The sequence below is a fragment of the Ictidomys tridecemlineatus genome, chromosome 3, assembly GCF_052094955.1.
Source record: "Ictidomys tridecemlineatus isolate mIctTri1 chromosome 3, mIctTri1.hap1, whole genome shotgun sequence".
Classification (NCBI taxonomy): domain Eukaryota; kingdom Metazoa; phylum Chordata; class Mammalia; order Rodentia; family Sciuridae; genus Ictidomys; species Ictidomys tridecemlineatus.
The window spans coordinates 209,813,873-209,840,868 of NC_135479.1; the positions used below are offsets into that span (position 1 = coordinate 209,813,873).

Below are 26,996 nucleotides of genomic sequence, written 5' to 3' on the forward strand. Positions count from 1 at the left end.
TCATCCATTTACTCTTTCACACTCGAATCTTTCTATTCCACAGCACGAACCTGATAATAACTAAAGTTGTCTCTTGGTGTTGGTGGGGAGATACCAAGATCTGAGGATGCCCAAGTCCTTCAAGTAAATAATAGTGTAATCCACGTAATCCCCCGGGGTTCTTCAAGTCACCCTGGATTCCTTAGAATCCCTAACCCAGTGTGCATAGATGCCATGCCGAAAGGGTCCGTGTCTGCTTGGGTAGATGGAACTTTTCTTTTTCTTTTCTATTCTTTCTTTTAAGAACATTTTTCTTCTGCAGTTGGCTGAGTTGGCAGACATGGAACCCATGGGTCTGGACCACTGACTGTATTCCTCTCCAATCTGTGTTTAAGTTTATAAAAGCTCAAGGACTGCCAACCACAAAACTTGCCATAAAACTCCTGTTTGTTGAAATGGCTGGGTGCTCTGTGGGGTGAGCCATCAGCCTCAGTGGCTGGCACCGTGGAGCCGACATCTTTGTCCTGGCGATGGCGTGGCCAGGTAAAAGGCCTCGGCCTGAGCATCTTCAGCAACCTCACATTTGAATTTGCTGAAGGACTAATAGTATTCCCTGAATTTTGGGGACAGTACCATAGTTACCAAGTGGGCACCTGGACCACTTAATCTGTGCCTGCCATCAAGATACAGGAGCTGAGAGGTTCCCCAGAGCGCCTCTCTTTCCAAATAAGGAAATGGGTGTGACCCGGATAGATCCCAGCTCCTATCAGTGGGGGGATTTCCATCACTTCTGGTTCAGACCAAGCAAGCTGAGCCGCATTTGGAGGAGGAAGGATGGAGAAGGAGACTGTGGGGGCAGCTGGCCAGCTGTGGGGCAGATGGTTCTGTGTCTCCTAGGGCCCAGGAGCATGTGTCAGGACCCCCCAAAACCCCCAAGAGCCTTCATTCTGGGCTTGAAGCCAGAGACTCTCCTCCTCCCCCACGCCGGGGGTCTGTGATGGTCTCAAGTCATTCTTGAATCTTGATTTTCTGAGGCTTTACCTCGATGTGGGCTGAGAGTTGGGGAATAAGCACTTGCTCTGTGGCCTGTGGAGTCCTGGCAGCTCCGGAGGGAAGGGAGGAGGGTGCAGCCTCCTGGTTCGAGAAGGAGGAAGACTTCTGAAGGTGCCCCCGGTGTCTTGCTCTCCGGCTTCTCCACTGGTCTGTGGCTGGAACTTCCCCGCCACAGCTTCTGCCTGCTTCTTGGTGGTTGCGGGACCCCTTTCTAGCTCTGCTCGGTTTTTGGCAAGAGTTGAAATCTAATAAAGTCAGCGGGGTGTCGTGAGAGAGGGCTGGAGGCCACCTGGCAGAGGTGGAATCCGTGTCACTAGCGGCACACCTGGGCTTACAGGAGAACAGCCATTAGGGCTCATTGGGCCCCCGAGGCCTGCTAATTCAGATGAGCTAATAGTGCAGCGGCTGGAGGAGGCCCGCTCCTGGGGCTTGTTGGCTGTGATCCACTACCTTGGTCTGTCCCATGCCTGTGCAGAGGTGTTTTGCTGTACAGTTAGAAGAGGTGGCTCTAACTTCGGTGGATGCCTGTTTATTTTAAGCAGTTCTGGTCGGCACACTTGGAAGGTCTTGGGGTTTGCTGTAACGGCCTCCGAGGTGTGGGTCCGCTCGCAGAGGTCCCAGGCTGAGCGGAACCCCCATTCCCACTAACGGGGTGTTTCCACTGCATTCTCTTTACAGCTGAGAAATGAGGGCAGTGGTTTTTTTTTTTCCAGAATAATATCCAAGGAGCAGCAAGCATCTGGGGTGTGGGTTGTGTTGAAAGGTTGTTGGTTTAAAGTGGACACAAAGAAGCGGTGCCATCTGTTCAGCCATACCAGTCCCATGCTCCACGTCATCTGCCATGAGAATAATACCCTGTCCCAGAGGCCAACTTCAGTGACGGCGACAGGGGGCCAATGTAAACATGTGGGGATGGGACACCGCTGGGCCTAGGACGTTCTCTTTATCCTGACGGGACTTGTGGGCCTGAGGGTCAAGGCCTCCCCTCTCTCCAAAAGTTAGAGTTAAGTTAGGAGTGAATCAGGAGAATGGAGAGCACTTAAAATTCACTTTCAAAGAGACACTTACAGTTCCCCTCATCCACACGGAATACCTCCTGAACCCCAGTGGATGCCTGAAACCATGGATGATGAATAACCCTATATGCTATGTTTTTCCTTATGCATACCTATGGTACATTTTAATTTATAAATTAAGCACAATAAGAACTTAACAACGATAATGTTTTGTGATACAATTGCCATCATCCTTATTCTTATATTTGACGGTCATCATTAGTAAAATAAGGACTACTTGAACACAACCCTAGAATACCACACAGTCAGTCTGATAATGGCTACTAAGGGACTAATGGGAGGGGTAGCCTATACAGCACGGATACACCAGACAAAGGGATAATTATAGTCCCAGCAAGATGGAGTGGGACAGTGTGAGAGTCTATACCCACTCTGAAGAGCAGGATATTTAAAACTTGTAAGTTGATATTCCTGGAATTTTCCATTTAATAATTTGGACTATAATTAACCACAGTTAACTGAAAACATGAAAAGTGAGACCATGGATAAGAGGGACTAGTGTAGAGTGATGACAGTTTGACATTCTCTGAGAAACAAAACATTCTCACTGGGATCCATATGCTACCCAGCGGCACGCCAAGGAGCCATCTACTTGGCCCAGATTTCTGAAGTTATTGCCTATAGATACGGGATTACTTAGTTTAAGTTAGAACCAAAAGACTGAATAAAACGTGGCAGGTTTTATTCTTGACATAGATCCGGAGAAGGAACTGATATCTGCACAAGTCTGTATTTACTAGCCACGGGAGCACTCATTCCTGAAGTCGGCGTCTCGAGATGGTCTTGCTCATGACCAGATAAAACCCTGTTTATGCTGCAGTTTGGTTTTCATCTTTTTAAAAGAAGGTGAATGGATGGGGAGAAATATTCCCGTGGTACTTTCTACTTTGACAGCAGAAAATTAATAACATGAGTCTCATCTGGAGATCTATCGGGTGACCTATTTAAATGTCATGATTTTTCTTTCTGAGACGGACGGTACCAAAGGCTGTGCTGTGGGTATTTTCTTGTTACTTGAAGTAAAATAGATGTTAAAATGTGCTCTGGTTTGGGTGCTGCGTGTTCCCCAAGGCCCATGTGCTAGAGGCTTGGGTCCCGGGGTGTTGCTGTGGTAGGAGGGAGGTGGGGCCTCGTGGGAGGTCTTGAGGTGACGGGGGGCTTGTGCTCCAAGGTGTCTGGGGCCCCGTCTTCCTCCTGGCTTGTGAAGCAAGTGGCTTTTCTCTGCCACACACTGCTGCCTGCTGGGCTGCCTGGCCTCAGGCCCAAGGGCATGGGGTCAATTGATCATGGACTGAATTCTCCCAAACTGTGAGCAAAATAAACCTTTTCCCTTTCTAAGTGGATGATGTCAGGTATTTCACTGTAGTGATGGAAAGCTGACCACCCAAGGGTGTGACCCAAGCAACGACAAGTTTAATGACACGTGAGCAGGGATGTCACCATTTGGGGGAGGAGGGCCCAACTTCCTCTTTGTAAAGGAAGGGGGATTGGTCCGCGCTAAAGAGTATGAAGGAGTGCGTAGGATCAGGCTAAGACACAGGGATGGGATGGGAGGTCAAAGCCACAGTCCAGATGAGCAAGGTGGGCTTCATGGGCCTGGGACACACAGAGGGAAGGGATGACTGTGTGTCCCTTGAGCGTCCCTAGTGGACAGTTGCTTCCTGGGGAACCTGGACCACCTCTCCTACCTGCCCTGACAATTGTAGTCAGGGGGGGACTGTGGGAGGGAGTGACCCAGCACCGTTGGTAATTCAGGACGATTCTGCATGTGATTCTGGGATTGAAGTCCAAACGTTACTGGATGAGCTGTGATGGTGCCCCCAGACCTGCAGACCACTGTGCCAGAGCTGTGCCAGCTGCTGGGCAAACCGTCTCTTTCTTGCCGAGGGTCAGGGAAGGTGAGCATGGAGAACATTCTGGAGGGACAGAGGTCCCAGCTGGGGACACCATGATATCCCTGGACTCCAGCCCTGGTCATTGCGTGCTTCTGAGGTCCCCAAGGGTACTGGCTACAGCGGGATGACATGCATGACAGCGGGATTCTGGGTGCCACTGTCTTGTGTTGACCTCGTGGTTCTCACCAGTACAGCCACCGTCACCTGAACCCAGACCTCATCTGTCTCACTGAGGTGACTTGCAGTAGTGACAAGTCCACGTGATCAAATGAAGCTGGGGGTGGGGGCGGTGGGCGTTTTGGATCTTAACGTGGCTGACTGAGAGGCACGACCGGCAGCTTCTGCATCTCTGGAACTTGCCTTGTCGATCAAGTCACAGCGTGGCCCTGGCCACGCTTCAGCCTGTGAATGTCAGGTTCTGGGTTCCCGCATCAGTGGTGGGTGGGGATTGACGCAGAGGCTGTTATGACTAGTGGTGATCGATGGAAACAGCGTGTCCCTTTGTCCTTGCTCCGGTCCAGGAAGGACGGAGACACTTCACCCAGTGGGAGGGACTGAGTTCTCCCTCCGCATCCGTGGGTGGAATCTCCAACCCCCGAGGTGACTGCGTCTGGAGATGGGGCCTCCGAGGAGGTGAGTAGGTCACATGTGGTCACCGGGGGGATGGCCCCAAAGGACTGGTGTCCTTATGAGAAGAGGAAGCCACCGAGAGCCCACCCAGCGGACAGGCCATGTGAGGACACAGGGAGGAGGCACCGTGTGCAAGCCAGGAAGAGAGCTCTCACCAGGAACCGAGTCTGCTGGCACCTCGATCTGGGACTCCAGCCTCCACACTGTGAGAAAATCAATGTCTGCTGTCTCAGCCGCCCAGTCGGTGATGTTTGTGATGGTCTCTGGAGCCGACAAGTATGTGCGGCATGTGAAGCAGCAAAGTCACCGCGGGGGTGGCACTGGGAGGGGAACCCCCAGGACGGAGCAGGGTACCACGACACACCATCACCGCTGCAGCCCTGGGACCCACGCCACAGATTTGATTCTGGGCATTGTCACAGCCACAGGGTGGCAGGGCTGGTCAGTTACAGAAATGACAGCACGGTCCATAAAGGAAATCCATTGAAAGGCAGAGTCCAGCTGCTCTTAGTGCTATGACACAGAACCCTCTCTTGAGAGCAGTCCTCGACCCAGGTGGCCAGTGTGGGTGTCAATGTCTGCTGCAGACACAGGCTTGGACACTCGGCCACAGCCTCCGCAGTGGGCTTCTGAGCACAGGGTTACGTTTTCCTCCACTTCTGGGTGTCAAGGCTGGGCTGGAGACCCTCTGGGAGAAAGTGGGAACTGTGTGACTCCATGCAGCACCCCCAACCCCCACGTGGTCACCAAGCTCCTGACGGGTATTGGAGCTGCTGAGCCCGGTTTTCTCCTGAAGCGTTTCCTTGGGTAGTGTGCAGCCTTAGCGTGGGGCTGGAGCCGGCCTTCTGTTCTGCAGACAGAGGAGCCCAGCGTCTGCACAGAACCCTTCATGCCTAGAATGTGGCTTTCTAGTCATTCACTACAACACGGAACGGGAGTCTCTCTGATCCCAGAGCTGGGGCCGGGGGTGTGAAGGTGAGCCTGCCACGTCGTTTTGTAGGTCAACAAGGAAGGAAAAGCTCAAAACCTGACGGTGGAATGAGGAGCCCCTGGGAAGGGGTGCCCCCAGCCCAAACTGGGATAATCTGAGTGTCACAAGTGAAAAATGAGGTCAGCAGATTACAACCCGCTGAATCAGTAAGAATCAGCGTGTCTGTAGAAATAAAGAGAGCTAGAGAAGTAGGGGAGGAGGGACGCTCTTTCTTATAATTGAAAAAGCACAAAAATGTAGAAAGGGTTGTGCAGGTACAAGGCTGCCGTGTGGTGCTGGTTGCAGCTTAGATCTCCAAGCTCCCCCAAAGGCCAGGTGCTGGGGGTGTGGTGGGCAGCCTGGCACTGTTGAGGGCGGGGCCTAGTTGGAGGAGGTCGGTCACCAAAGGTGAGACTTGGAAGGCTTTGTCTTGTTACCTCTGAAGCCTCGACCACAGTAACAGAAAGCTGACCAACAGAACGCACTTCATAGGAATAACGGGTTCAGGTGAAAATCACCAATGAAGGCTAAGGTGACATTGGGGGAGTAAGAGGATATATAACTGCTATCAAGGGTCTTACCCGGAAGGTACTGTTCACAAAGTGGAGATGATAACTCGACAGAGGAGATGCCTGTCAGATGCCACCTTCTACACCCACGGGAGTTGCCGTCACTCAAGATGGGAAGCACCATCACAGTGACATTCCTGCCAGAGACACATCGTCTGAGTCTGGTGAGGAGACCCTGGAAAACCCCACGTGGAGGAGCGTGCCACAGAACAACCGGCCTGTACCCTTCCAAAACCGATGTCATGAAAGATGAAGACCGAGAAAGGAGATGGGCAGGCGATAGGAGCTGAAGACACGTGGCCGCAGAGCAGGGCTGGATTTCCTTTTCCTCTAGGACAAACGGACGGGAAGACGGGCAAGATCAGCATGCGCTCTGCAGATCTCACGACTACAGTGTCGACCGCCTGAGTCTTAGAACCGCACCAAGGCTTTTCCAGGCCGCACACTAAATTCAAGGGTCAGATGGCACCATGCCTATTGCCCACTCTCAAAAGGTGAAAAAAAGATCTCAGATCCATAGACAGGGACCCCCATGTCCACCTCTGTCAGGAATGATAAGCCAGGGAGAGGGTCAGAACGGGGAAGAGCGCTCCTCTGCTCCTGGCTGCTGAGGTCGCATGGCGGGCAGGGTCAACGTGATGGGGGCGCGGAGTGGGCCCTGGAGCCCGATCCCTTGTCAGGCGTTGTCCATGAACTTGGTGTGGCTGGGATCCTCAGGGGCAGGCCAGGGAGTGCCTGAAGAGCCCGCTAAGCCACCGTGGATAGGCACTGGGGCCACGGGGAGGAGGGAGAGAGAAGAGGGTAGACCAGGGCCTCACCACCCTCAGGGGACTGACGGAGACCCAGGAGCCGATCGGGCGATCGGCTGGAGGGACGAGCCAGCCCTCGGGGACTCTTGGGGCCCACGGAGGAGGAGCTGCTTGGTTGGACCACCAGGGTGGGGAGGACTCAGGTTGGTTGGGGACAAAGAACCACAGAGAGCAGCGTGGAAGAGACAGAGGACGGAAGCCCACGAGGAGAGAACCCCAGAGTTCCTGATGCGGGTTCTCCAGCCGCAATCCATTCTGGGCAAAATGATTTTTTATCTAAGAAAGTCCCTTCATGCCGTGGCTGAACATTCAAGAGTTCATGGTGATTATTCTGGTCCAAGATTCAGCAGTTGAGTGGACACACGGCCAAGGCGTATCCTTGGGTCTTTGTGAGCTTGCCCCCGGCCACATATTTAGGTTGGGTGGTGACTAGGAAGCTTTAATAATGTCACGGGGGTGGGTGGTGGTGGGGCGCCCATGGACAGCAGCTTTTCCATGTGATCGGAAGTATTTCCAGTGGGGTTGGAAAGGGTGCCTTGATGCATAGCAGAGTCCCACAGTGGCCCCATGGAAGGCAAGGCTTTCTGGGTGGATGTGGATGAACAGCAGAGAGGGAGTGTCCTCGTAGGTGACTTACTATTGTAGGTCACTCGGGAAGCAAGCTGGGGGTGCAGGCAGCGGTGAGTTTGGACAATGAAGGGCCCTTTCAGGAGGGAATGGAGTTTAGGACCTTCACCCTCCAAATGAATTGATGCTAAGAATAAGCGTCGCTATGGGAGGAGGTGGGGAACTCGGAGCTGCGGGAGTGCTCTTCAACAAAGCAAGCAAAAGGGAACTCGGGGGGTTGGTGCAAACACCCGTGAAGCAAAAATGCTCTTATTCTTTGATGGTTTTCTTTGAAAACGTGATGTTGATAATAGTACTGTTTACCGATGGAGCTCTGCTCTTGAGCACAAGTTCAATTTTAGCCCTCCGAAAGGTCAGGAAACCTCTGCTCCCTGTTATATTTTCATTCAGGGAGAAGGCAAACGTGGAGAGCAAACGCAACCGATTTCTTCTGTGTGGGGACAGTGGATGGAGCCTGCTCCTGCTTCCCCAAGACCAGCCATGCTGGCTGGCGCTCAGGAACAACCACAGGAGCAGGTCCAAGTGCGACTCCCGCTGGGAGTGTGCGCGAGCTGCGTGGTCTTCCCGGGGGGGCCCCCCTCCGCATTTAAAAATTTATAATGTTCCTCTTACGGACGTTATTCCATTTCGCACTGTACTGTAATTTGTTTTTATGTCAGACTCATCATCTAGAACAGGGGAGAGCTAAACATGGTCTTGACATTTTTAAATGGCTGGAAAGGAGCCAAAGAAGAATAATGTTTTACGACACGTGAAAATGATAATGTGCCCATAAATAAGGTTTTATTGGGACACAGACGTGCTCATATTTTTGCCATTGCCTCTGGCCGCTTTCATGCCACCGTGTGAGTGGGAGTGACAGAGACTGTCCACAAAGCTTAAAATATTTACTCTCCAGCCCCTTACAGAAAACATTTTGCTAACTCCTCGCTCTAAAATGCCAGTTCCCCAAGGGCAGTGCTATGTCTCTTTTGCTTATCTTTTCACAGTGCCAGGCATTCGGAGGGCTCTGGACAACCCTGGCCTGCAGACAGAGCACACCTCGGCCTCAGACCTCTTGACTGAGAGTTTTCACCCTGGGGTGGGGGGCCTCTTGGAGGCCTCCGGAGGCCCCAGCCTCTCCTGCCTCAGACCCCTCCTGCCCGCTGCAGGGGAATGGGTGGGTAGTGGAGGAACGTGAGAAGGGATCCCCTTCCCCGAGCTCTGCTCTTCTGAGAGCTCTGCCTGTTGAGATTTGGGAGCAAAACCAGATACCATCACAGGGCAACTCTGAGCATGGAGTTAGGTGGAAGTCAATTCTGGAGGAAGAACTGGTCCCGGAGCTGGGCCTCCCCACCCAGCGTGTCTCCATTGCACTCGGTCCTCTTCAATAAAGGGGGCACAGAGGTGTCTTCGCTTGGCAGAACCTCGTGTTGTGATCCTGAGGCTGATTTCTGAGATCAGGTTGGCCTTTTGGATTTCTGCTTTGAGCAATCTGTCTTAGTGTCAGGTGGGGTTTATAGAATGCACGATGGATGTTGGCCAGGGAAGGGATCCTACAGAGTAACCAGACGTTGCAGTAGAATACGTCTTTAGTTCTTCAGCGTAATGCCATGGCAGCCTTAGTAGGGAAGCCAGAGGTCGCCCTGGGCTCCTGGTAGAGCCCCCATAACACGGCACCGAGGAGAAGGAAACCTCCCAGCGACAGAGACACATTTGGAAAGGACAGACCTCACTTATTCTGTTGTCCCATTTTTCTGAGCACCAGATTGTGCTACTTGTTGGGAACAGAAAAAAGAAGGCAGAGCCTGTAGGCTCACACACGACGTGTGACAGGGCCTCCGTGTGTGGTCGGTCACCCACGAGGGTGACCGCAGAGACGTAGCAGGAGCAGGGGGAGGACCCCCAGGTCTGCGAGCATCAGGAAGGTTGTGCGGGGTTTGGTGGGTGAGCTGGAGTCACTGTAAAGGAAGACGGAGGGGACAGTCTGGGGGGAGTGAGGCCTGGGGTGAAGTAACCCATGGCGATTTCAGCCTCAGAACGTAGCTGAGTGCAGGACGGGCATTGAGACAGGTGGCCTGTCTGTGACGTGCCAAGGCCATAGGTCTTTGTTCTTCAGCTTCACAAACGACTGAGGATGTTTGAGCCAGGAGGTGAGGGGAAGGCATTTGAGGTCACCAAGTCTGATCTGCAACTGTGAGGATGGGGTCGTAACATGAGAGACTACAGTTAGATTACCAGGCTGGAAGCAGCGTTGGAGTGGCCCAGGGAGAGGGTGTGGTGGTGTGGACAGTGGCCCCAAGACGATGGCGAGGAGGGGATGTTTGGGTATCCGAGCAGGTGCGAGATGGAACGGACCAGCGTTACCAGGACTGCCACGGCGATCTAAGGGGCCCGGATTCTGTATATTTATTCCGTAAATGTCCCAGCAGGTGGCAGTAGAGTGTCTGGAGGAGGAAGGCCTCCTCATTTGCAGAAGTAGCACCAGGGGTTTTCATGCCAGGGCTTTGGGGGAATAGGTGGCTGCAGAGCCCAAGGGAGGGAGGAATGTCACATGATGGCCAGGTTTATGACCTGGGCAACTGAGAGACCAGTGGTCCATTCATCAAAGTATGGATATAGGAGGAGGCCTGCGTCTGAGTTTAGGGCAGGTTAGATTTACGGGACTTGAGAGCCACCCAGGTGGAGCTGTCTGGGACCGCTTCTGCCTGAGTCTGTCATGCAGGAGAGAGGTGTGGGGCTGTGCTTGGGACCACCTGCAAGCCACATGACCCCAGAGCCACTCCTGTTGTCAAAAGCAGCCAGTGGGCCCTGGCTATGCCGGCTATCTGGCAATTTTAAATGACCCCAAACTTCCTTTCTGTGGCTCAGGGACCTGTCTGGTTTGGGACCCTATAAGATGCTTTGTCCATTCTTCCACTTTGTCTGTGCATGTGCATCCAGCATCTACCGTGCCCCCAGGAACTGGGTGCTGGGGGTATCATGAGGAGCAGGACATTGTCTGATTGCTAATAATTAAATAAACGGAGACCCCAAAGCAAGGTGGAATGCACCCTGGCGGGAGTTCCTGGGGGTCCGGAAGACTCCGCCAGCAAGGGCTGTGTGCTCGTGAGTGAAAGGTGGGAAGGTGGCCGGGGGTGAGGCAGCTGCCCAGGAAGAGGCAGGCTGGAAAGGAATCTGGATTCCCCAGGGCAGTGGGAGCCCACTGGCAGGTTTACTCCAGGGCAGTGACTTGCCCTGGTACGTATTTTATTAGGAGTGCCCTGGCTGTTTGTGGCCGGTCAAATGGACTCTTGTGGGGGTCATTAGCTGGGAGGCCAGCCATTGCCTGCACCTCATGACAGCTTCATCTGTAGAGACAGTCACGTGGGCAGTAACCCATGGACTCCGCAGAAAGGGAATGGGACGGAGCCAGGGGGATGCTGCGAGTTTTGGTTTGTGCCCTTGTGTGGCTGACGATGACATTTACCAACAGAGAGGGGACAGCCGCCGGGGAGCTGGGAAATCTCTCATTTCTGCTTTGGCCATGTTGGTGGTACGAGCCAGTTGGGCATCTAAATAGGAACACCAAGTAGGCAATTGCATCTCCGAGTGCAGAACTCGGGGAAGAAGTTAAGACAGAAATAGAAATTCAGTGTCACATGCAAAAAGATGGTAATTAAAGCCAAGGGCCTGGCTGCAATCACCAAGAGGGAAAATGGAGAGGAGCGCTCTGGATGGAGTGGGGCCAGAGGCGTTTGGGAGGAGGAGGAGGAAGTTTGCAGAGCAGGGTGGGAAAGGAAGGTGCTCGGTGGTGGGAGGGAGGGAGAAGCCAGGGTCAGGACAGCCCTGGACAGGGCGGCCGTGAGGACACAGTCATGATGCCCCGAGGCCGGGAAGACCGTGGGGATGGCCTCTGAGCTGCCGGGGTGGTCGTGGTTGGTGCGCGTAGAAGTCACGTGGGCAGAGGAACTGAGAAACGGGAGACCACCAGGAAGGAGCCCAGGGCCAGGAGAAGGGGTTTTCTTTCTATTTCTGCTTGCTTTTTCTTTCAGGGGTTGGATATTAGTGAATGATTTGATCTTGGCAAAAATCAACTAGTAGGGCAAGAACTTGGGGAGGGAGGAAAGAAAGACGACGGTGTAGTTCAGAGACGCTGGGGATTAGAGCCAGCCCCGGAGGGAGGAGGCGGGAAAAGCAGAGGGTGGCCGAGGCCCGGTGGGAGGCAGACGTGGCGGTGGGCAAGGCGCATCTGCGGTGGTCCAGCCTGGTTGCTTCTGTTTCTCGTCAGGCATGGGACAAGGTTGCTCTCTCACGGGGAGGTGGAGAGTGGGGACAGGGTTCTGGTGGGTGGAAGACGGGCAGGCTAAGCCTCTGAAGTAAATGCTCCTTCTTGGATATAAGTGCAGGTTTGTTCTACCCTAGGAAGAGACCCCAGGGTGGGGTAGGTGACAAGTGCCCCCTGATGGCAAGTAGAGAGAACTGCAGCATCCTCTCTGCCCCCTGCCTAGGGCCACCACCCCCGTGGGTCATGGTGGCCATTGTTCTGGGGTGCCCTTTACACGTGGCCCAGCACGGATGAGACTGTCCTCGGGGGAAGGAGTGCCACTGTCTGGCTCTGCCTGTCAGTGTGGCAGGAGGGGACAGCTTGCTTCACCCACACAGGAACTCAAAGTCCCACAGGAGCCTCTAAACATCAGGGACGGGATTCCAGTCCAAGGTGAGGCTTTTGCTAACTCCCCCAGCCCGGCTGTGCCTCTGTCCCGGAGCCCAGGTAGCGCAGCTGGGAGGGGTTGGTGGGAGCTCTTCCCGTCCTTCCCTGTGAGTGGCCTGGCTCCTTGGTGGCCAGCCAAGCTTCCCTCCTCCTTGCATGTGTGAGCCACCTGTAGGCTAGTAAATGTGGCTGCTTTCTCCCCCTAGCCTTAGGGGTGTGGGGAGAGACCCAGGGTCTGCAGGGAGGGAGAAGGTGCCAGGTGCTTTTGGGTGAACACAAAGGAATCATGCTAGAAGGATCCAGGGAGGTGTCGGGTCTTCCCAGTGCCGTGGATTCTCCAGAGCTTCTCCAGGAATCATGGACCACAGCATTTTTTCTCTGCTTGGGTTGGACACCCCCTCCCACTGTCTGGGGAGACAGTTTGTGTAACTGAGCAGGTCTGCTCCTGGTTACTACTTGGCTTTCTGGGGTTGCATTAAACCTGCTTAATTGGGGGCCAACAGCAAGGGACCTCAGCATATTCTACACTCGGTCTCTATAGTCTCATCTCCGTGTTCCCCTGTGTATGTACCTCTCTTAAGTCATTACCCAAGACCCCCTTTATCCATCTGCTTTCACAGATTTCTGTTAATATTTACCCCATGTCAAATGTGCTTGAGAAAATGTAGAAGGAAATGTCTTTACTTAGCAGATGCTAAATTAAAACCTTCCAAGGAAGACCTCAAAACTAGTGGATCACCATCATTATCATTGTCACTGTCATCATCGTCATTTCCTGAAGAGGGTCTTATTGGATATCTTATAGTGAAATGGAAACCTCATCAGGGTTTAATTAGGCTGGACAAAGCCAGCAATTTTTTTTTTTTTTTTTGGTGGTGCTTTCTGGCAGGGAGTTCAGAGTCAAAATTGATTCTTCCCTCTCAATGTGAAACTCAATTTTTCCCCCTGCCCTCAGGGTGGTAAGCTGGCTGCTTGGTGGCAGTGTGGGCTATACTTGGCGCCAGGCACTTGGGGATGGGGTTAGCTTAGTGCTTCCACTGGTACGGTCACCTGATGACATTGAACGGGGCAGAGCTGGAGAGCGGGAAGCAGTCGGCTGCCAACAGTTATGCAAGACAGGAGTGCCCCCGTCTGCCTCCCCGTCGGGCAAGGGGAGCCTGGCAGGGGAGCCGTGGCTGGAAACCAAGTCCTTCGTCACTGATTTGTCCCTGGGAACTAATGAATCCCGATCAATAACCTGCGTTGGGATCCTCAATGTGCCTTTGTGCACCAGGCTGCCCTGGAGAGGCCACGGCGGGTGGGTGGGGGGTGGGCAGTCCCGAGGCTCCACCTTGGCTTCACTGCTTCTCCCGCCCATCACGCAGAGAACCAGGTCGCCCCCTCCCAGCCCCCCACCCGAGAGCCCGTTTCCTCCTTTGTCATATAGGGACGACACCTGTCTTTCAGAATTGTTTTGCGGTCTGAAAAATAAGCCACATAAAGAATCTAGATAAAATGAGTGGCCTCCAGTGGGCCCCCAATGAATGACAGTGACGAGGACAGGATGCTTTACGGACCACAGATTCCCTCTCTGAATTTACTGAGCACTTATTATGCACCGGTTCCTAAGTTGAAGGATTGGCACATAGGATTCCATGGAATCTTGGTGTAGATGCGAATTTCATTCCCATTTTTCAGAAAGAAAAAAAAAAGGTGGTTGAGGAACGTGGTGCGCCCCATCACACGAGAGTTAGGAGTGGAGACAGAGTTTGAACCCAGCCTGCCTGGCCTCAAAGTCTTAACCAGTGAAGACGATCGATTTAAGGAGGGAGGAGAGGTTCCAAAGAGTTGTGGCTGCACATTCGTTTCCTGGCAAGTCTAGTGTGCTTGGCAGAGTCCAATGGCCAACCTGTCAAAGTGTCAACGGGACGTTTGGTATCAGGCAAGAGAGGCTAGATTTTACCATGGTAACAAACCAACCAAATTCCAGTGGCTCAACCCGACATCAGGTTGTTTCTCAGTCTTGCTGCGTGTCCCAAGGACTTGGCCAGGGCCCTCTCAGAGCCGTCAAGGATCCGGGGAGAGCCCCAGTGGGCGGGAGCAGCGCACGCTGCTGCAGAGGTTCCAGGAGGGTGACGCTGGGCACTTACGCTTCCGGTGACGGGACCATTGAGTGACATGCCGTGACTTCAGTGGGAACAGGAAGATGCCACCCGACAACCTCAGGCCAGGATTAGAAGGCTGCAGGCTGGGTCTTCTGGTGGACACGCACATGACCATGGCCCGTTTTCAACTCTGACTCACAAAAAGTTTTCAGCTCTGTGTGTTGGTTTTCAAAGCCCCTGGATCGTCTGTGGTAGACTGAATGACTGTCGTCAGTTATGAATTCCAGCTCCCTGTGAGAGAATTCTGCTCCCCTGTCCACTGACATCAGGCACTGCCAGATGATTCACTATGACCAACTAATTGGGGAGCTGAAGTTAAGGGTTTTCCCATTTATCTTTTTTTCCCCAGGTATAAGCATGGCATGTCCTGTGTGGGGCTGCTCCTCAGTCTGCATCCTGGAGTAAACAGGACGTGAACAGCATCTCAGTGGACATGTAATATGAAGGAGAAACAATCCTTTGAGGTTTAAAGCCTCTGGGGTTGTTTGTTACTGCAGCATAGCTTAGCCAAAGCAGACTGATACAGTATCTTAATCATTCTTTCTTTGTAACAGGGAATGATGAAATGGGCAATGCTGAAATTCACATTTGCCATTTGGAAGTCAGTCTATACTTCAAAACAAAAGTGCCTATAAGTACTTTTCATGTAAGTAAAAGTTATTTAGTTGAGTTAATAGTACAAAAATGGATTTCCTAAGTAGGGACGTGACATGAGACCTCTGAAGGAGAACTGGAAACATGAGTATAGTTTTAAATGCAGACTACTGGTCTGTCCTCTCTGGCCGCAGGTGACTGGAGAGTGATTTACATTCACGTCCACCTTTGGCAGAGATGGCAATGATGAAATGTTTCTTTACAGGAATGCAAAGTCCTCTGTGTTGGAGTCCAGTGACCCTCTGTGACTCAGATCCCGTCGATTAGTGACTCCTGGTAGGTGACCAGGGCAGAGGCCAGCTGGGCTTGTGCACTCATGAGTGACTGCTGGCTCTCAAGGTCAGCGTCTGCTGCTCTGACGGCTTTCAGAGGGGACGTGTTTATCATCTGGGCAGGCCCAGCTCCGAGGTCCTTGGGAACCAGGGAATGCCTTGCTAGGACTGGCCCTCCCAACTGCCTGCCTTCCCGGCCCTGCAAAGCTGTGTTCTTCACTGTCATTCTACCCGTGTGGCTTGTGGGCGTAGAAATGGTCTGCCCTGATGGAATCTGGGAGGCGGAATGACCACCTGTGCCGCTGGCGTCATTATCGTTCCCTTCGTAAAGTCCAAGAGACAGAGAGAGGCTCGGAGAGGCTGAGTGAATGGAGCAGAGGGCACAGAGGGGTGGAGCTGTGGCAGAGAGAGGTGGCTTTGGGGAAAGAAGCTGACTAAGTAATTAGCAAACAAAGGAGAGTGTAAGTGGGTGGGTGTGGGGCAGAGGAGCAAGGGCCAGGCCCACTGGAGCAGCAGCCCTGGCTCTTCACCATCCGCAGGAGTGTGTGCGTGTGTGTGCGTGTGTGTGTGTGTGCGAATGACTGGCATGGTTTCTTCTGGCCATTAGAGATCACCAGGGAGAACTCCTTGCCGGCAGCATCCCACAGCACTCATACGACTGATGACGTGGGAAATAAGCCCACTCTACTCACTTAGGGACACTAACTAGAGGCTGCACTATCTGACACCCGCCTCCTTCTGCAATGTTGACAAGGTTGACTTCAGCGTTTGAGCCCGAGCTAACCTCTAGGTCCTTGTCCACTTTTGCCTTGAGTTTGAATTCTGCGTTGAGCGTGTGGTGTGACCCCCAGTGACTGCCAGGGAGCATCTATCTGTTTTAGCAGATCCCCATGACCTGTTGGGTGAGGGATGAAGGGTGGGTTTTCTGGCACTGGTTCTTTTAATAATGACACATTGTATCCAGCAGCTTAGACTTTTCAACTAGAAACCACACGGTGACCTCGATACCTTGTCTTCTCGATGGTGGGACCTGTTGGCTAGAGCTATTGGGTCGGGTCTCTTACAGTATTCTTTCTTTTGGGGGTTGCTGGAGGAGTCTCAGAAGCTGTGTGTTCTCTACAGCTGCCCACCTCAGGTTGTCAGGATGTCCCATCAACAGACCAAAGTGCCCCCAGCTGCTGCTGATTACAGAGTTTCACATATTCGGGGTCATCCACTGTGGTAGATTCTATTGAGACGGACATTTTGGAAGGAAGCCCTGAGTAAATAAGGCGAGGCTAATGTTCAAAGAAGGAAGGAAGGAGTGGATTTCTTGATGACAATGGATGGTCGATTTTGACCTTGGTAAAAGATATCCATGTCTTTAATTAAAAAAAAAAATCACTCCTTACAGAAATTTACAAGGAGGATACCTCTGTAGAGATTTTTCATGCAAGTTTTAGCATTTCAGATATAATCAACCAACTCTTTTCCCAATCTAGGTAGTTGGGCTTATCACTCTTAAAGGAAGAATTGTGCATTCAGAGATAATGGCTTGCCAGAGGCAGGATTAGCTGTACTTATCCAAAGGAGAAAATTAGGTTTGGGAACTGTAATGGCCATGAGCTATCATTGCTGGAAATAGCTTACGAGCACTGTAGGTCAACCCTCAACCGCCTCGTCTTCAGACTCTCCATCTCACAGACCTCCCCGTGACAGCAGAGTGGCATTGTGACTACAACAAAGAAAACTGGAACCTGGGAGTAAGACGGGACGGAACACCCAGGTCTCCAGGGGCATTTGGATTTCAGAACTGTTTTGTGGCACGTCTTGTTTAAATACGTGATTGTTAAAAATTCATGTGAATGCCTAGAGAATTTTAAAGTGAATGGATAGCATTTGGAAACCAAGGAAGGAACCTTAAAGAAAAAGGGAAAGTAATGGTGGGAGAAGAGAGAAGAGAGTCAGGAATACGAGCTGTCTGCCTGTTAACACCAGTTACCTTTCTGATTCTGCATTTCTCTGCAGAACCTTCATGAACCAGGAGCGGAGCGCTCGTGATGTGAAGATGGGGACCTGGAGGAGCACCATGTGGGGGTGGGGTGGACCTTCAGTTCCTGCTCTGCTAGTGGCTGTTGGACCTTAGCTAAGTCACTGGTCCTTGCCTTGGTCTTCTCATCCTTAAAACAAGAGTTGGATGAGGATCCATCTAGCTCAGGAGTCCTGGGATCTGTGATGTGACCTATGTGGCTCAATTTCCAGTGGAACGAGCCTCCCCAGGGCGGGAGATGTCTTGCCTTCACCTGGTTCTGGGTGTGCCAGTGCTTCTCCTCGGTAACAAACAGACACTGGCTTCTGGGCAACCAGCATCGCTTACTGGTCCACATTCGTCCTTTGATATCTGGGGAGGGGGATTGTTCCAGGATTCGTGTAGATATCCACATTTGCAGACCTCAGGTCCCTACACTAGGTAAAACAGTGTAGAATTTGTATATAACTCGTGCACACCCTCACATAGACTTTAAATCATCTCTTGCTTACTTACAATACCGAATTCAATGTAGAGGCTATGCCAATAGTTGTTAAACTGTATTGCTCAGGGAATATTGACAAGAAGAAGTCTCTGTATATTTAGGACAGATGGAATTTTTTTTTTCTCTTGAATGTTTTTAATCTTTGGTTGGTTGAATTCACAAATGCAGAAAGAACACTCACGGAGGACCACTGCAGAGTGTTATCTAGTATGTCTCATGAGGGCTGGCCCCTTCTTGACCTCGCTTTCCCCATTTCTCTATGCAGGATTGAAATCTTTCAGAAGTTCTGTTCTCTGAGATAACACATACACACACACACACACACACACACAAACACAAACACACACAAACACACAAACACACACACACACACACACACACCAAAACCAAAACCAAAACCAAAACAAACAAAAATCCAACATAGGATGGAAGAAATCAGAGATGGAAGGGGAGCTCTAAGTTGAGAGGCTTACGAGAGACCTCACCCAGGGACAGATTCTGGGTGAGAATCTCTTCTGATTCAAACAAACAGATTCTAAAAGGCAAAGGAAAACTGACATTCATGAGTCAGTTGTGGTTTGAACATTAGTAGACACTGGATCTTAAGGAATTATCGGTGATTATTTTAGCTGTTGCAACAGTATCACGTTGTGCTTGGGAAAGTGTCCTTAGCCTTTGGAGAAACAGCTGACATGCTTGCAGATAAAATGAGATGATACCAAGGGCAGCTAGTGAGCAGGATGCAGATGACGCACGCGGGCCACAGGCTGACAGTTATCAGAGCCGAGTGACGGGTACCCGGGGGTTAATGGTACTATGTGGTCCATTTTGGTATAAGTTTTGTAATTTCCATAATAAAAAAAAATGTAAAATATAAACCCCCCCAAGGCTTGCCAGGATTCATCTACTGGGGCACATTTGCCGGGGTGTAGGGAAGGTCTCGCTGTCATCGCTGCATAATCGTTGGGGGTAAATATGGAAGTTCATCAATCAGAAAGGCTGCAGCGAGGCGCTAGCTGGCAGTGGTCCCAGCTCTGTGTGGCTGCCATCTAGCCTTCAGGCCCATTTGCCCTCTATAAATAACAGGCTATGTGAATGCTTTACTATTTTAACGCACATTTGCCACAGCTGCGGATCATGTTTGTTTACGTAGCTGTGAAGCCTTCTGTAAACATCACTATCTCAAAATTGCCCATGTGTCAGGAACATAAAGGGCCCCCTTTAAAAATATAGTTGCAGATGAGACGCCACCAGCTCCTGGATGTCTGGGTGGCCGGTGTCAGAATTTTCCAGGGTTTGATTCATTTTCAAAAATAGAATCACATGACAGGAATGGTCTCTGGAGGTCGCCTCCAACATCCCTCGGCAGGGCCAGGTCCAGAGCACCCCTCTGACTTCAGGCCGGAGCAGAACGAAGGTACCCGTGGAGGGGGTGGGTCTGTCCTTTAGGAGTGGGAGTTTGTCTTTTACCAGATCCTTCGAGGCACTGAGGATGGGCAGGGATGGTGTCCTGCCTTCCAGGGGCAGCAGACAGAGGAACCCAAGTGGTCCACCCCTGTGGGGCAGCTCCAGGTCAGGGTCACTGTGTGCCCACTGCATGCATGATAGGAAGGGTGTGTTGAGGCCACGAGGCTGCCTGGCAGATGTCCCCTTATCCAGACCACGGAATGTCCCTTAAGGTCAGCTAAGAATATTCTGAAGGAAGTCGTGAGAACAGCAGAAGCCGTTTTGTGTCAGCTTGCTGTTTTCATGGCTCCCGATTTCCAGCCTGCACTACAATGAATAATTAGATCCTTGTGAATTTGTTTTCCTCGAGTGTGCATTTGGTCCACATTGTTTTTCCTGTGGCTTTGATATATTGAACATTGTTCCTCCCTAAGGGCCTGTTTAGTGCCCATAAATCCCAACTGTGGTTTTCATTCACAAAGAAAAAGCATCCTGCTGTAGCCTAAGAGATCCGTAGCACTGGGAAGTGCTGAATTGTATGAATCCCATGAGGGAAGGACCAAGGCACGTCCAGCTTCCAGACACTTCCAGAACATTCTAGAACACCTCTCCTCCACTTTCTAAAAATGGAGAAAACTATTTTTTTTCCCCCAAAGGAAATAGATAGTGGTTGCCTTTTCTCAGGGGCAGGGGCAAGAATCTTGATTCTTTTGCTGGCAAGTACCAAGGGTTCCCTAAGCAAGCCTCAGAGGCAAGTATCACCGCTAATTACCAAGAAAAAGAGGTTTCTTGCTTTGGATTGTCTCTCTCATTACAAGCTGTCATCGGAAAGACAGGGTCCGCCCCAGGGAGAATTCCCACTCAGGTATATCACAGAGAAAATCAGCTGACTCCAAATTCATTTAGTTTTTGGTTTGAGGGAGTGCAAAGCCCTTTCTGTAATTTGAAGCTGAGGTTAACATCAGTGATCAGTCTCCAGCGGCTGCTGCTTCTCCAGCTCAGTGATGCAACGAGCAGCCTCACCTCCCTCCTGTCCTGCAGGAGAATCCTCAGAGAGAATCTGATACAGAGACTTCACTGGATAATGAAACCGGCCAATTGTACCACGTGTGTGTATGAATTCATCGCAACAAATCCCACTTTTATGTCCAATTGTAAATGAATAATCGTAAATCGTATTTTTTAACAAAAATAAATGGAGGGCTAATAACTGTAGAGGAAGGGGTGAGGGAGGGAGGAGGAGAGGAAAGGAGAAGCGCTGGGGACTGACACGCGTGTTTGAGTATGTCACAGGGAGCCCTCCTGTTTTGTAGGAGTCAAAACAAGACAGAAACCCTTGGCTGAGGGGGGTCAGTCCGTGCTGCCCTGGGGTGAGCCTCAGAGGACACCACTGGGGGATCCAGAGTCCCTGTCCTCAGGGAGGCTGGAGAAGCTTCTGGTCTGTGGGACAGTGACAGAGCTCCCTGCCTGAGTGACACTCCCCTTGCCCTTCCTCGCACCCCATCCCCCATCTCCCCATACAAGGGTGGCCTCAGGAATCCTCCAAAGGTCAGACCCAAGGCACAAATAGCCTGTTACACCTGCAGCACTTATTTGATATCTCACAAGAGCTACAGTTCACGAGACGAGAGAAATCTTGAAAATGTGGGGCTCAGGGGTGGGAAACAGGGAGTCGTCCGTCGCAGCCCAGAGTGCTCCACGTCAGCTTCCCTCACTCACGTTTATGTCCCGAGTACACGGTCAGTGCCTGGCTACACAGCAGGTGTGGAATGCATGTGCAATTGTCCCTCAGTATCCACGGGGCACAGGTTCCAGGACCCCCGAGGATCCCTGATCCCCAGATGCTCCGGTCCCCTGTGCAAAAAGGGCATGGTATCTGTACAGAACCCACCGGCACCTTCCAACATGCCTCTGTCCTCTCTAGACCGCGACCCCTCTTGGCCCAGGTGAAGGCTAGGTAAGTAACTGTTGCGTGGTGGTGATTAGAGAATAACCACAGGGGAAAGGGAGTCAATATTCAAGACAGATGCTTTGAAAAGTATGTTAGGCCCATGGTTGGTTGGCTTTGCAGATGTGGAACCCCAAGACCTGGGTCATTGGCTATGGAGGGCCCACTGTGGGCTGTGGCTCTTTAAAGCTGTTTTCAGATTCTTTTTGTTCTATGGAAAGGAAAGTGAAGTCTTTAGTAAAAACGGGCCATTTCCTGAGTTCTGGCATTGAGCTGCATGCAAAGCCCTTTTCTCAGGTTTTCAATGTTTGCTGCATTCCAAAAACTTATCGATCATAAAACTGTGTACTACCAAGGAGACTTTGCCCGATGGGACAGGGAGACAGGAGCAGGCAGTCACAGACTTCCCTTTGGAAGGGACAGGGGGTTAGGTTCCTTGTTATAAGCTGATGGAGAGTCTAGCCTGGTGTTGAGCATGCATTTTTGGATGATATTGATGAGGACAGACGGATGTGAGTGGTGGGAGCATGAGGTTAAGGGACTAATTCTATAGAAGGGACCCACTGTGCCGACCCCCACTGTGCCGACCCCCACTGTGCTGACCCACACGTTTTCTTTTCCAAGAAGCAATCTACCTGCAGCCCTGCCTGGCTTAGGTGGACCGATATGTCACGTTCCTCAGCAGACTACCTGCTACCTGAAGAACAAACGGAGGCCTGAAATAATGACGATAAGAGGCCCTCAAGTTACCCTGAAGCGGGGAGACTTCCGGGACCCTCTTAACAGACCAGATCCCTGAACTCAGGGAGATAAGGAAAATTCCTCCGCACCACACAATCTGTAAGAATTCATAGTTAAGAATCCAATTAGAACTGGTCAGCATGGGCCAAGGGGACCTAGAGTTGTCATGGAAGAGGGGACATTAAACTCTTATGTCATCCTGCTGTCAGTCAAAAGTCAAGAGGGCAAGATCTCCAGAAACTTCTCTGGGATCCCCAGTAAAACTGCAGTGCAAGAGAGGCATTGCTGCCCCTCTCCTCTCTGAGAGGACCCGCTCTCTCCCTGGAGCGGGTCCCCTTTCTCTTCAATGAGCTCATGCCAGTTACTCTGGGGGGACACGTCTGAAACCTTTCTGACTTGATCGCAAGAACTGTGCCGCTTCGGCTTCCTGGAAAACCTGGCCCTGCAACAACACGAGCCAACTCGAAGCCTCAAATGCAAGATTTAAAACTGCAGAAGCAGAGACTGCAGAACGAAGGGGGTCCCAAGGTGAGCAGCGGTCGCTCAGAACAGGTGGGGAGTCAGGGCATGAGCGCTCCAGTGTGCATCCTCCCGGGAAGTGACACTGTCAGCTGGTCAGGGCTCCCTGTGCAAGTTACAGAGGAACATGGGCAGGAACCACTTTGCTCTTGGGATGTGCAGCATGAGTGAAGTTCAGAACTGAGTGAAGACTTCAGTGAAAACAGGTCATTTCCCGAGATCTGGCAGAAAAGCTCACCTCCCCTAAAACACACCCATGATTACATGTGAACAGCAGAAGGGTCAATAGGATTACAGTGAGTGGACCTTCACACAATCTTTCCCTTTCCTCCTGGAGTTTTTCATTTTAATTTAAATTTTTTTTTTTTTTTTGGTACTAGGGATTGAACCCAGAGGGACTTAACCACTGAGCCACATCCCCATCTCTTTCTATTTTTTATTTTGAGACAGGGTCTCACTAAGTTGCTTAGGGCCTCACTAAGTTACTGAGGCTGGCTTTGAACTCACGATCCTCCTGCCTCAGCCTCCAGAGCTGCTGGGATTATAGTATGCGCCAGGGTGGCTGACTAAGTTTGACTCCTTTTTAAACCAGGTCTGCAGTGTGATTTCTATGGGGGTAGAAGAGTGTGGAGAGACACTGGGTGCACTTGATACAACAGAATAACCAACGTGACAAGTTTTCCAAATGGTGCCTCAAGAAGGGGTAAAATTGCATCTTTATCGGAGCAGCTCATCAAACTTTTTTTTTTTTTTTTTTTTTTAATCTAACCTCTTCCTCTTGGCTTGGTAATAAGCAACCACAAGTATTTAAATCACTAATGTTTTAAAGCTTCTTAAAAAGTGCTTTAGAGACTGATCAAATTTTAATCTAAGTAAACATTTGGAAATTTAAACTATATCCAGTGGTGTTTTTAGCCTTCGTTCATTTATTTCTAAAGGACTTTCAGAACCTAAATGGCTGGACTCCGTGAATGTGCATAGACTACAAGGCACACAGGCGTGCTGTGTCACCAAACACACAGCGACGTCCACAGGGGTTGGGTTCAGCATCCTGTAGCTGTAGCAAGTAAGAACATCGGGCACAGCTGAAGTGGAGCATTCAGCCCCCAGAGGGCCCGCGCGGCCCGTCTTACCTGTGGCTTCCACCATCCCCTCCAGGATGACCACAATCTCCAGTTCCTCCTTGGGCAGCTGGGCTTTGGAGATCTCCCAGAAAGGGCTCTGTTGGTTAATTTCGTGGCTGATGATCAGCGGTGACACCAGAAACAGCCGGTCATCCCCGGTGTAGTAGCCCACGTTGATGTCCGTCTGGTTCAGGGGAATGAACTCCCCCTCGGACGTCTGCTTGGATTTGATGAGCTTGGCTCTGATGGAGGCCTCCACGATGTGCGAGTTCCTCAGGTCCCCCACCCGGAACATGAGGCACAGCTTCCCGTCCCGCATGGAGATCACCGCGTGGGTGGAGAAGACCAGGGTCTCTGCCCTCTTCTTGGGCTGAGATATTTTTACAAACATGCATCCCACCATGAAGGCGTTGACAATGGACCCCAGCACAGACTGGATTAGGAGGAGGATGATTCCCTCCGGGCACTTATCTGTGATGACCCGGTAGCCATAGCCGATGGTGGTTTCTGTCTCTATGGAGAATAAAAAAGCAGAGACGAACCCGTTGAGGTTGGTGACGCAGGGAGTCCACGAGGGGTCCTCTATGTGGTCCATATCTCCTCGGATGTACGCGATCAGCCACCAGATCATTCCAAAAAAGAGCCACGTCACTGTGTAAACCATGACGAAGATCAGCAGGTTGAATCTCCACTTGAGGTCCACAAGGGTGGTGAAGATGTCCGTCAGGTATCGGTAGGTCTCCCTCACGTTCCCGTGATGGACGTTGCACTTTCCGTCTTTCCTCACGTACCTCTGGATCTTCCTTTTGGTCCGGTCCCTGCTGATGTGTCTGGGCAGGTCGTCCCTGGCCTGCTTAGGCAACTTTGGCTGGTGAATGGCCACGGGGCTCTCCACATCCTGATCCATGGAGTCCCCCTCCAGGACATTAGCTGGTGTTTGGAGAAAAGAAAAGAAACACTGATTGAGATGCTGACTCTCTGCAGGTGACAGAACTGCATGCTCTGTGTATGGCGGTGACACCAGACACCGTTTGCATGGCTATGAACGAGGCGAACGAAGCCATTTTTATTTGGCGCTATCTGGGTTCTGGTTGACTTGGGCTCCTGTGCTCACGCCAGCACCTCGCCACCCAGCCCACCAGGACGGAGCTCAGCGCTGCAAGATCACCTCCCTGCCAGCAGCTTCCACTGAGCGAGCTCTTAGGGCCCATGTCCCATGCTCAGTCTGAGATGCTGTGGCAAGAAGACATCTCTTTATGCAGACGATCTGATCTCTACCTCTTAGCAAACGTAGGTTCAAGCCATGCTGTTAGGAACTGAATCATGTCCCCCCAAAACCCTTAGGTTGAAGCCCTGACCCCCAGTGTGACTGTCTTTAGGAATGGACAATTTCAGGCTAAAAGAGTGAGGTCCTCATCTAGGAGGATTTATGTTCTCATAGGAAGAGGAAAAGCCACCAAGATGCACAGGAGCAGAGTCAAGGCCATGGGGGACACCAGGAGGAGGTGCCATCTGTGAGCCCAGGAGAGAGGCCTCCCCTGAACCGGCCCTGAGGACACCCAGCTCCGCCCTTCCAGCCCCCACCGCAGAACTGTGAGAAAACAGATCTCTGTTGTTGGAGCACTCAGAAGAGCTGTGGCAGCTTGGGCCCACCAAGGCACCACCCAGGTGCACTGAGCCTCAGTCTCCGCACTGAAAACATGATACCAAACTCATGGGTGTTTCAATGCCCTTTTAGTCATCTCACGAGCTCACTAGAGTGAGGCTTACTGTTGGGTTCATTTTGACAAAATCATACACTCATGGAATTTGATTTCCCCCACTTTCTCTCCCTTTCCCTTTTCTCCTCCCTCTGCTCTACCTCTCTTCACTCATTTATTCATTCAATTTTGGTTGGTTCTTCCTACTTAGGCACAAAGGTGGACTTCTCTGTGGTATATTTACGATTGCACATACCGTGGTTTCATTAAATTCACTCTGTATTTTCTCCCCCGTCCTGTTCCTCCTCCTTCCCTTTTGGTCTTCTCTGTATCTTTATGACATCCTATCCCTTCCTTCTTTCTCTTATTTTACTCTAGTTTCCACATCTGACCAAAAAAGATCGACCCTTCATTTTCTGATTCTGCCTTATTTAGCTTAGCACGATGTTCTCCATTTCCGTCCATTTACTGGGAAATACCATCATTTCCTCCTTCTTTATGACTAAGTAAAACCCCATTGTGTATCGTACACCACATTTTCTTTATCCATTTACCTATTGACAGGCATCCGGGATGGTTCCATAACGTGGTTATCATGGCTTAGGCTGCTATAAGCATTGAGAGGGCTCTATCGCTAGAGTATGTTGATTCTAGATCTTTTGGGTAAATTCCAAGGAGTGGGATAGCTGGGTCATGTGGTGGTTCCATTCCTGTGTCTTTGAGAAATATCCATGCTGCTTTCCAGAGTGGTTGTATTCATCTGCATTCCCACCAGCAATGTACAATCATACCATTTCCCTCTCATCCTCACCAGCATTTATTATTATTTGTGTTCTTGATCATGGCCATTTTGTCTGGAGTGAGATGAAATCTTAGTGTGGTTTTGATTTGCATTTCCCCAATCATAGAGTTGTTACAAGGAAAAGGAAATCACATGCGTGAATTGGCCTGCATGAGACAGGCCACATTTACCTCTGGTAATAAACTGCTCCCTTTAACATCTAGGGCAAGACTTTTGAACAAAAGTCTTTACATTATTATTCAAATTTCAGGGCTTAAAATTTTCTGGTTTTTGTTGGTAAGTATGCACGCATTGTACGTTAATGGTTTATTCAATACCAAGAGAAAAAGTGTTCATACATTTGATTTGATTTCTGCCTCAACATCTAGCGTCTGCAGCTTGGCACGTGGCAATGTTCTTTCTGATGGCCTCTGTGATTAATGCATCGGCACAACCATTAGCCAACGATGCGCCAGGAAGCCTCTCTTAGAGTCTGAGTGCGGAGGGAGCTTTGGAACTGATTCTATTAAAAAAGTGTGTAAACCGATGCATGAAATTACTTGTTTAGCCAATAATTTTAGAGCTTCTGAAAGTTTTATAAGCAGCTTCTCCCTCCAGGATTCCCTTCGAGGTCCTTTGACTCAGCTCTGCCTTTCATCTGCAGTGAGACTGTGTTTTTCTCTTAGGTAAAGGAGAATCGAGATCTGGTGAGAAACATCATCTATCTGAACAGGAGAATGGCTGCGGGTTGGGGTTTGAGTGGCACCAACTTGTCTTACGGCCCTGTCTTGCTCGCAGCTGGCTAGTTGCCTTGAGAGTCAATGGCATGGATCTGTTTTTAGGATGTACCTGGTCTGCGGAGCCTGCTGTCTCG

The 26,996-nt window shown here is 51.0% G+C and overlaps 1 protein-coding gene across 2 annotated transcripts in view; it reads right to left on the reverse strand.

Annotated features, from left to right (window-relative positions):
- Positions 1-26,996, reverse strand: part of Kcnj6 (potassium inwardly rectifying channel subfamily J member 6) — a 261,499-nt gene that overhangs the window by 75,138 nt on the left and 159,365 nt on the right. For both annotated transcript variants that reach the window (XM_021725296.3, XM_021725297.3), the window contains exon 3: positions 23,651-24,571. In XM_021725296.3, the coding sequence (XP_021580971.2) occupies positions 23,651-24,571 (921 nt within the window). The remainder of the gene's footprint in view (positions 1-23,650; positions 24,572-26,996) is intronic.